This window comes from Eutrigla gurnardus (genome assembly GCF_963514095.1).
Source record: "Eutrigla gurnardus genome assembly, chromosome: 9".
In the NCBI taxonomy this organism is placed as follows: Eukaryota; Metazoa; Chordata; class Actinopteri; order Perciformes; family Triglidae; genus Eutrigla; species Eutrigla gurnardus.
In genome coordinates, this window is record NC_139923.1 from 28,001,724 (window position 1) to 28,012,327 (window position 10,604).

The following is a 10,604-nucleotide window of genomic DNA, read 5'->3' on the forward strand; positions in this document are numbered from 1 at the left end:
CTTTTTTCTAACCTTCGACTGAGTGCATGTCAACTGAATGTCCAGTAACTTCTTTGCCGTAGTATTTAGGCCAAGCTACTCCTCAATGGGTTTTGTGCATTTCTTACCTTCTTTCTTTTTCTAGTATTACTAATGAAAAAAATCTATTATATAAAATATATATATATTACGACTAGAAAAAAAAATGGCATACGAGAATGAACATTCACTTTTATGGCAAAAATGTTTAACGAAATATTAATTCTTAATGTATGTTTCAGTAAAAAAAAAAAAACAGCTTTCTCTTACGTGTAGAGACTTAAATGCAGGGATGCAAGTATTATATTTGGTCTTTAAAGGATATCTTGTTGAAATTCTAGATGATGTAGAGTGATGCAAATTCAATAAAACTATAAAACTGAAAACTGTGCCTCGTGTTTTAATTTGAAATCCTGCTGGTGTTTTATTTTCATTTCACTTAATTTCCAAAAGTATTATCAACTTAATGTATCAAAGGTAGAAGTACTTGTTGAGTTATTATAGATATATTTCTGATGCATTATGAATTTAATCATCAACTGTGATTGTTAGAGACGCATCAGAAAATACTTGGAAAACAAATAATCTTTAATAATTAAATAATGTATGACTCACTTTGATTCTGAGCATTAAACAGCTGGAGTTTCAAAAACAAATCCCCAAAAGAAAATTGTCATTCAATGAAAGTTTCATATAAAAATTATTTTATTTAATTATCTTTTCATTAACTTAATATTCAGGGTTAATGTGACTACAACTTTATGAAATATCAGAATGCTTTGTTTTAAACATACGGGGGGAAAAGGAAAGTTATAACAAGACGTATTTACACACTTGCTTTGAAATAGACAGAAACATCAAAATATCCTCCCAGTGGAGCGCCATTAAGCCCCGCCCACTCCAGACGAGTTCATTGTTCATCAGATCATCTCAGCGAGGCAGACGGACCAACGAACCCACGTGAAGGAGGCGGACCTGGACTCTGAAGGACTGGGTTTAGTCCAGAGGGTGAAGGTCATGTCCGGTTTTACAGTCCGCGGGGGTCAGAGTTCACCACGGGCTCTTAAGGGGGGCGAGGAAAGGGTTCAGATCTTTCCCAGGATCTGCATGACGGCGGTGGTGGTGCTCTGGCCGAAGATGAACGCTCCACAGAGCAGCGTCACGACCCCCCACAGGGTGAGGACGACTCTGGAGACGAGGGACGGAGAGAGACGTAAGTCTGGGTCTGTGGTCTAGATAGTAGCCCACATTAGTCCAGAGACCAGACCAGACTATGTGGAGGAACCAGAGACTGTCTGTGGTCCCCCAGAGGTCTAGATAGTAGCTCACATTAGTCCAGAGACCAGACCAGACCATGTGGAGGAACCAGAGACTGTCTGTGGTCCCCCAGAGGTCTAGATAGTAGCTCACATTAGTCCAGAGACCAGACCAGACTATGTGGAGGAACCAGAGACTGTCTGTGGTCCCCCAGAGGTCTAGATAGTAGCTCACATGAGTCCAGAGACCAGACCAGACTATGTGGAGGAACCAGAGACTGTCTGTGGTCCAAACAACAAGGTCTCTGCTGTATTTATGTCTAGATGACCTTATTTGGAGTGTTGATGGAGCAGCTACAATGTTAGCGTAGCCTAGCACCATCAACCAGACTCCATTCAGAAAACCAGCGTTTTAACAGGTTGTTTGCTCGTCGTCCTGCAGACTGACCTAACAAAGACTTATCTCGTACACGTTGAAGAGCGACCATCGCTGACATTCGATGTTTGTCTCCTCGGATCATCGCCATTTGTTTACAGAGCATTAACATGTAAATGAGTTGGTTTCCTCTCACCTGGTCTTCCAGGAGACGGGCTCAGACTGCATGGCGAACATCAAACAGAGTCCTGTCCAAAAACACATCACAGGGTTATTTCAGCGTGGCGACGCCGTTTCAGAGCGGCGTGAGCGTGGAGGCGGAGCCTTACCTGGGAAGATGAAGATGAAGAAGGCGCTGATGCCTCCGATGGCACTGATGACCTTGCTGATGTCCGGCACGAACATGGCGATGAGCAGCGTCGTGAATATCCACAGGACCGTCAGCACGTAGCGGCTCCGGCTTTCGAACGCCGCTGTCGCCACGCCGTCACGCCGCCGCCGCCAGCTCAGCAGGGGGTCCTGGATCACGGATCTGGGGCACAGGAAGGGGGGCGTTGAGAACATTGTGACCCAGATCAAAGGCTCTCTCTACAGCTGGATCAACATATAAAAAAGACTTTCTGGTGACTTTGAATCATTACATTGAAGCATAAATGAGAGAAATTAAATCATGCTGAATTGACACTATATATTTGCTTATTATAGGATGTTTTGGTTGAGGATCTGGGCTTGAAGCGGCCGACCTGCCGAGCAGCAGGATGATGGGATAGATGGTGACGATGGAGACGCCGAACAGCAGCCTGGCGATGAGCATCAGGATGTCGTCGCCGGTGTACGACATCAGGATGTCGGCCTTCACATCCTTTCCAAATGTCAGGTACCCATAAACCCCTGCAGGAGAGAGGATGTGAATCCAGGTTAACATGTCGGGAGCTCGTTATAAATGATGGCGGCGGCGGCGGCGGTCTGACCTGTGAGCGAGTAGATGATGAGACAGAAGATCATGGAGACCACGGAGATGAAGACCCAGTGGGAGAGCCGCTGGTTCTCCATGCTGCTGTAGATGGCGATGGACGCCTCGTGGCACTAAAACACACAGACGAGCTCATTAAAACAGTGACGTCACCCGCTACGATGCATGTAAAAATCAACATTCATACCTTTTATGTTTTAATACTAAAGGTTTGGTCTTAGATTTGCATTTGTGCAGTCAAATTATTGTTTTTAAAAACATTCAAATGATATAATCGTATGCCATAATTTGCCACACCGCCTTCATTAGCTCACAGAGGACCGGAGTAGATCCTGACGCATGTTCGGATTAAAAAAAAACATTTTTAATAGATTCTGAATCGTGAGAAACCCAAAGATTCCCAGAAACGTATATATCTGCATATGAAAGATATCTGAAGTAGGACGCCAAGTTAAAGTGGTGACAACAATTTGGCTTTTCATTCAAATCTGCCTTCACGCAGCTCCTCGTTAAAACCACCAATCGGTCCGTAAACGCTGAGCGTTTCCTCCAGGAGGATGAATCGTCCGACAGCCGGATCCCTGATTGGCTGGGAAACGAACTCCTGAAACCCAATAAGATTCCTGACAGATAGAAGAGACGAGTCGTCGGGTCAGACGGCCGGATCGTCTCCGATCCCTCCGCCGGCCGGCGTGATGGACCGAGATGAGCGAGTTAAAGGGAGGGGGGTCAGGATTTGGCTCCTTGTCCCCACTTGCCCTCGTCTTCTTTGAAATCCCTCTTCCTTCCTGCCCCCCCATCTCAGGATCTCATCAGCTCTCTTTTCAGCCTCATCGCGGTGCAATCACTCACCCGGAGGGCGAGCGCTTCTCTCTCACATCCGTCCCTTTTATTAGATCCCGCCAGCATCCCTCGGGGGTTACCGTGGCAACTTGGGAAGTCACACATCAGTCTTGCTTTGGATCGACAGCACGATGGCTCAGCCTGTACTCTGTTGAATCTGCAGGACCTTCCCTGCAGTTTAACACCACGTCACCTCGTAGCCAACGCGGGGAAACTAACTCACTAAAAAACATCCCGATTTATTCTTCACCACCTGCTGGGGAATCACTTTAACGCAGAGTGAGTGTTAACAGAGGAAGCTGACGCTGTTGAACTTCTCACTCCAGGACTGGAAATCAATCATTTTATTGATTTTTAAAAAATCGAAAAAGTAACTTCCCGAGTTTGTAAAAGTAACGTTTAGAAATGTTCTCACACATTTTAAATTATCTGTAGAAAGAAATAAACACGCATCCAGTCGTTTTAAAAATAAATCACTTACTAACAAATAACATGACAAGGATAATAACAATAGTGGTGCTTTTGGTTTGAAACAGGAAGTAGGTCGACGTTTCTGAACTTTAATCGTTAATCGTGAAAAGAGCATGATCCTGTTGTTTCACAGCCAATAACATACTGGTGATAATCACGCTGGCGGCTTAAATACTCAAGTTTTCACGAGTCTAAAATATGAAACCGTTTACTCCAGCTGCACTTTGCAAGTCCGTCCACTAGAGGGAGTCACGTAGAGAAAACCTGAATAAAACCCTCTATAAGCCCTGGACAGGCTTCCTCAAAGTGATCTCAGGTGTTTTAAATGCGATCACTCACCTGGAAACCAAAGCAGATGGTTGGGATGACGCTGAACATGGAGGCCCAGGAGCTGATCCTGCACTCAGACCGGAGGAGGAGAAGAAGCTGCTATTAGGGCTCATAACGCCGTGGCATTTAGACACACTTCATCGTAAGAGTTCATCTGCCAATCACAGGCCAGAGCAGCGACGTGAGCCCGCCTCTGGCCTGGATTCAAAGCACATTTATCATCATGTTTCCTGGAGCGACCTCATTCAATGCCATTGGGATTTTGTCTTTTACAAATACAAAACTTCACTTAAAAAAAGTAAAGACACAAAGGTCTGATTAACATTTTGTTTGTTTTTCTTTCTGACGACTGAGGTTTGAGATGAAACACCTCGCTTCAGTCAGCAACAGGAAATACGCTGCGCTTATATTCACACGATCAGACATTTTGACAGGTACAAAACAAAACACATTTAAAAATAATAATTTGACATTTTTGGACTCACTGTAAGAGAGTGAATACGTGAAGCCACCAAAACGCCAAGAAAAAAAAAAAACACCAAACAAAAATCACTGAAAACACTTGGATGGTGTTTTTCTGTTGTTTTTTTTTTCTAAAAAATAGTTAAAATAATCAAGTTTGATAATTCACTGCATTCCTGATGGATCCGACACATCTACTCTCTAGACAAGGGATGGAGGATTTCATCACAGGTCACAATACAAACAAAAACAACAAACAAAAACTCATTCTCAGGAATATCGTGACACGAGTGACGTGAAAATGCTTTGCAGGTCGGAAAATGGGATCCGATTTTTAAAAAACCTCCATGAATTACCAGAATATAATTATATATCGTCACTAAAATAAAAATCAATGTGTCCTATGTGTGATTCAATAAAAATGTCTAAATGCGATCCACACAAACGGACGTACCCGTTGGTGTAGAGCGGCGTGATGTGGACCATGACGGGCGCCGTGGTGTGGTACTTGATGACGATGGCGATGGTCAGGTAGGTGGCGGCCAGCGTTCCCAGAACACTGTGACAGGACGCAAGACAAAGAGGCAAAGATTCAAAGATTCAAAAAGATTCAAAAAGATTCAAAGAGACAAAGATTCAAAGAGGCAAAGATTCAAAGATTCAAAAAGATTCAAAAAGACAAAGATTCAAAAAGATTCAAAGAGACAAAAAGACAAAGATTCAAAAAAAGCTGAATCCAAATTAAAACGTGGGGATATGTTAAAATGAAAATACTTCGGCCGACCTGATGTACTTCTGGATGCTGATCTCTTTGGGGATGGACAGCGGCAGGATGAGGAGGAGGCAAAGCAGCAGAAGGCCGAAGCGCTGGTCCGTGTAGAAGTGGTACGGCATCTCCGCCGCCGGCGAAGCGCTCACCAGCTCGTACAGCGAGCCGCACACTGAACCACCAAAAATACATCATATCACAACAATCTGGTCAATAAATATGCCCTTTATTACAACATTCTGAAATATAATGGAGACACTTTACATTTAAGAAACAAGTATTTTTATTAAATCACAGATAAGAAATCTGTTTTTGTGGAAAAACAGTCCAATAATCTTAAATGAGATGATCATAAATCATAAGGTCTAGCTGCATTCATAAAGGGTAAATCAATTAAAAAAAGAATATTGGTGTCCTGTATCTTTTAAAGGGCATTTTCAAGTCACTAGAGATCATATTTACGATCATCCCGATAATGAAAATTCATAATTTTTCATTTATTTTATTTTTTAAATTGAGATCCGCAATAACACCTATAACATCTTCTAAAAGTAACAGAAGAGTGATCCTCTCTGACGTCATCTCTTTTCAGAGAGGAAGTCCGACTCAAACGTGTAATTTACCAAAATAAAAGTCATATTAATGATAAAAAGCTAAAACCACTCTCTCCCACTCACACTTCTCCAGCTGGTCGTCCAGAATGACCAGGAAGGCCACGGAGATCATGAAGAGGTTGAACACGAAGCAGATCTCACACAGCTGACCGATGGAGGGACCGCACACCTCCTTCACCACCGCCTGGTAGGTGCACTGACCGCTGATGGACGAGGAGTAGCCCAGGATGATCAGACCGCTGACCAGGAACACCAGGGACACCTGGGAGGGGGGCCAAGAGGAGTCATGAAGTCGTGACTCTGGGGAGGCAAAATGCTAACAGGCTAATACATGGAAACAGTAAATAGCACCTGCATATTTGAATAAAAATAAAAAAAGAATAAAAAATGGTAACAGGATGCATGGAAACAGTAAATATCACCTGCATATTTTAATACAAAAACAGGATTTTTTATTATTTATATTTTATTATTTATATTTTGTATATTTATTTATATTTTTTTAATATATCGATATTTGGGTCCAGTGTATGGATAATGCATCTCAGTAGGGCGTATCATCACGATATATATTTGTGTATATCGTCCCACCACTACTGGGGGGAGGGAACACAGATACAGAGGCTTCCTGAACTGGAGGCGTTTAAAGTGAGAAAACCAAAGTAAAAAGAGTGGAGAGGAAACATTGGTCAGGGTCACGGATGCAGCTGTAAGGTCAAAAATCTGAAACACGTCGTTTAACACGGACGTACAAATGACAGCAATTATGCAAATGAGGTTCACTGAAGAGCTGAAGGCAAAACACACGGGAGCGACTTAAAGAGCAACGCTCGGGCACTAATTACAAAACGTCTATGATCCAATTAAAGTTACTGCCAAGTGTCCAGTCAGATATCAGGAACGATGCAGCGTAATGGGAGAGAAAACCCTTCAGATTCAGGTCTTTGACCCCTTTGGCACCAATTACACTGTGAAGACTGTTTGTTTTGTTTTTTTGAGATTAGGAGGAGGAAAAAAAAACCCAACAAAGCTCTCAAACAGTACATAACGAGCTAAACGCCGATCTTTAATGCTGCCAATATGTTTAGAAATGTTAATCTTAAGGCATCGAGTAATGCGAGGCGTCATCCCGGATCAAGACAGGATTAATGGAGGGTTTAATAGCCGACGTCACATGACCCTGATCTCAATCATTGAATTGGTCTTCTCATTATTAGTTCATGTTAATGCACAAATACTATCACAAGTTTTGCATCAAATTCCAAATTTTGTCTCAAACAAATAAATAAATACAATTGTGATTAGCAAAGTTACTGTACTGTTTAGTGCCACCGTTCGACGGCTAAATTTATCGCACGCCAAACACCAAGAAGCCTCGCTAGAGAACAAAACGGAGCTAAAAGATTCGGTGAATATTTGACTTTCATTTTTTTCTGGTGACACATTTAGCTACATTAATGCTACGTTTTAACCATGTTCATTTTATGAGCTTGCAATATTCGTATGCCCCCTAGTGGCCAGAAATCAACGCATTCGGCTGTAAACTTAAATATTAAAAAATGAATTAAGTTTTGTTGGACAAAAAAAACTTAAATTCACATCTAACTGTGGAAGAATGGTGGCAAATCAAACAACGTATAAGACAAGAAAGGGAGAAAAAAAACTTTCTACGATATTAAAGCTGACAACGTTGACAAACAGGCCACATTTTCAAATTATTGGGAACCTTCAGTTTTCTACAGATAGCAGGTGATTTATCCCCCAAAAAAGAAAAAAAAGTTAGAAACAGTGACAGTCGGGACACAGGGAGAATGAAAGGAATGATTTGTATTTTTCTATTCAACTTTTTGGACCATGGATTGATTGATCCAGACTTACACAATAAATAAAGTCAAAAACAAGTAAAAGCTTCTTCTTTGGACAAACTTTAACATTTAATAGTAGTCTGGGAAACTTTTACACGACTAAAACAAAGTTTTTAGCAAATTTTGCACAATTATTTCTGTTTTTGTTTGTTGTTTTTTAACAAAATCCCTAAATCTTTTCTTTCAATAATTCAATGGTGTGAACAGAAACAAATATTTAATAATAAAAAATAAAGTGAATCTAAAAAGGTGCCGAGGTCAAGTGAAACTCCTGTCAGGTGGATCAGATCACAATCTCCTTAATTGAGCTCAGCAGATCAGATACAGACGTCCAACATAAACGGTTTTGATTAAAAAACACCTTGAAAACGCTGCGTAGCAATAACATAATCTTGTAATCATGTTTTTAAAGCTGTTAGAAACCCACCAGCTCGACGGTGACGGCGCTGCGGATGCCCCCGGCTCTCTCGAAGGCCCAGGGGAAGTTGAGGAGGCCGGCGCCCAGCGCGGACTTCAGCATGATGAAAATGGCCCCCATGGAGCCGAGCCGGGGCCCGGCGGCGACGTCCAGCGGCGGCTTGGCCGAGGCTGAAGCCAGCAGGCTAATGCTCTCTCTGGCTAACTCCTCCATGCTTCCAACGGCGGGAAAAAAGAACACACACGCGCGCGCTCACTCTCCCTCTCCCTCTCACATACACACGTCCGCGCGAGCTCTCTCAAACACTTAAGTGGGGCTTCACAGGGCCGCGCGCTCTGTGGGCCGGGCCGCGCTCGCGGAGCAAGGTGAGCCGGATGGAGGGAAAGGGAGGGGCGGGGTCCGGCGGGAGGGCTGCTGCTGCTGCTGCTGCCTTCAGGTGCGACTTGGAAAATGTAACTTTCACAGAAAATAACAGGCTTTTACATGATGTTTTTAACAGTAACATGAGTTTATGTCCCAATCTCTAGTTTCAAGTCTTCTTCAATCCAGCATGATGTTCATTTAGTACATTATGGTCCATTTAGAGTCCACCAGACCAGAAAGCAGGGGATGCTTTAGGGGGCGGGGCTTACCTGCTGATTGACAGGTCCATTTAGAGTCCAACTTTTTACTGTTTACTGAGATAATATATTGAGAAAGAACTAGGACCATTGCTGCTGGCCACCGGGAGTCGCCCCCTGGTGACCAGCAGAGAGAAGTAGGACCATTTTCTCATAGACTTCAATACAACCAGAGAGGAGTCGCCCCCTGGTGACCAGCAGAGAGAAGTAGGACCATTTTTTCATAGACTTCTATACAACCAGAGAGGAGTCGCCCCCTGGTGGCCAGCAGAGAGAAGTAGGACCATTTTCTCATAGACTTCTATACAACCAGAGAGGAGTCGCCCCCTGGTGGCCAGCAGGGAGAATGACAGTGTAATGCACTTCAGTCTTGGCTTCACTTTTCAGACCTGGATGTTGCCGCCTGACTAAAACAGGAATCTGTTCCCATTTAATGTTTGCACACCTTTTGATGCCAAACGTTTACCAAGAACTGGAAGGATATTTGTCCAGCTGAGAGAATGCAAGTTTTCAAGGCACTTCAGCGTTGGCTTCACTTTTCAGAACCGGAGGTTGCCGCCTGGCTGCTTCCTAACCGATTGAAAGCGTCACCTGTTGTGTGAGTGAGATGCTGGACAATTTATGCTGTTATACCATCATGGGCGTCGCCACCATATATTAAAAAACAGCAAACGAGAAATGGGTGGCGTGGATAATTTAAGTAGCTGGGAAAAAAGCCTTGTGTAAATTAACAATGCACTCTCGGATTAATATTTAGGCTATCATGAGTGTATGCCACAGTATAACAATGATAGGCCTTTTTAATTCTCATTTTCATTTCTAGGAACAAGAGACATTAGATACAGAGGAGACATCTTCTTCCCACATATCAAATGCTGCTGACGCCCCTGTATACCATCATTTCTAACCTTTGGACTTATCAAGTGATTCCAGGTCAAAAGGTCAACGCCCAAGTGAAATCACATTTGTGTCCAAGCCAGCGCCTAAACAGCGAGCCTAAAGTGTTCTGACTCGAGTCCAAGTCATGTGAACTAAAAAAAACTATTTAAACGGAGATGTAGAGGAGGAGTGATGAAAGGAGGGGGGAGGCAGGAGTATGGATGATAACAGGCTGGTGGGTGGGACGGAGGGATGGAGGGACAGACAGACAGACAGACAGACAGACAGACAGACAGACAGACAGATAGATTAGATTAAATTAGAGTGTAGCAGCAGCATTACACACAGTGACAACACAATAACTAAAGATAAAGAACACAATATGTAAAAAAAAATAAACATATTGGAAGAGCAATATAAAAAGTAGAAGATGTATAAATCGCCGTAGATTAAGGAGGGAGGAACTGATGAATTAAAGCGGGGGGGTTCGGCTCAGAGCCGCCACGCTGTCTCTTCCAACTAGCTGTCCGGTCTGACAGGAAGTCCTCGGGCATCTGGGAACCGCGGAGGGAAAGAGGGCATGTGACCTCCACTCACCACCAGCTTTCCCAAATCTCGTTAGCAACAGCTAGCTGGCTCCGGGGTCATTTCCCAGTTTCCCAAGGCTCCGAGGGAGATTAGCTCTCCGGTGGGGCCGTCATCCAAGAGGA

The 10,604-nt window shown here is 43.3% G+C and overlaps 1 protein-coding gene across 1 annotated transcript; it reads right to left on the bottom strand.

Moving 5' to 3' along the window:
* Positions 1-761: 761 nt before the first annotated feature.
* Positions 762-8,645, bottom strand: slc38a8a (solute carrier family 38 member 8a). Its single transcript, XM_084017339.1, has 10 exons — positions 8,405-8,645; positions 6,176-6,374; positions 5,514-5,670; positions 5,184-5,288; positions 4,277-4,334; positions 2,622-2,736; positions 2,394-2,541; positions 1,980-2,182; positions 1,847-1,898; positions 762-1,206 (listed from the first exon to the last, which is right to left on the bottom strand). Exons 1-10 carry the CDS (start codon positions 8,606-8,608, stop codon positions 1,104-1,106), a joined length of 1,344 nt encoding a protein of 447 aa, XP_083873465.1. The 5' UTR covers positions 8,609-8,645; the 3' UTR covers positions 762-1,103.
* Between the last annotated feature and the right edge of the window lie 1,959 nt (positions 8,646-10,604).

What these genes read in the sequence shown, in the direction of transcription:
- slc38a8a (XM_084017339.1), bottom strand. Translation starts at nt 8,608, where the DNA reads ATGGAGGAGTTAGCCAGAGAGAGCATTAGCCTGCTGGCTTCAGCCTCG. An exon ending in CCATCTGCTTTGGTTTCCAG is followed by an intron (nt 2,737 to 4,276) that starts GTGAGTGATCGC and finishes TGTGTGTTTTAG; the next exon opens with TGCCACGAGGCGTCCATCGC. An exon ending in ATCATCCTGCTGCTCGGCAG is followed by an intron (nt 2,183 to 2,393) that starts GTCGGCCGCTTC and finishes CCTGTGCCCCAG; the next exon opens with ATCCGTGATCCAGGACCCCC.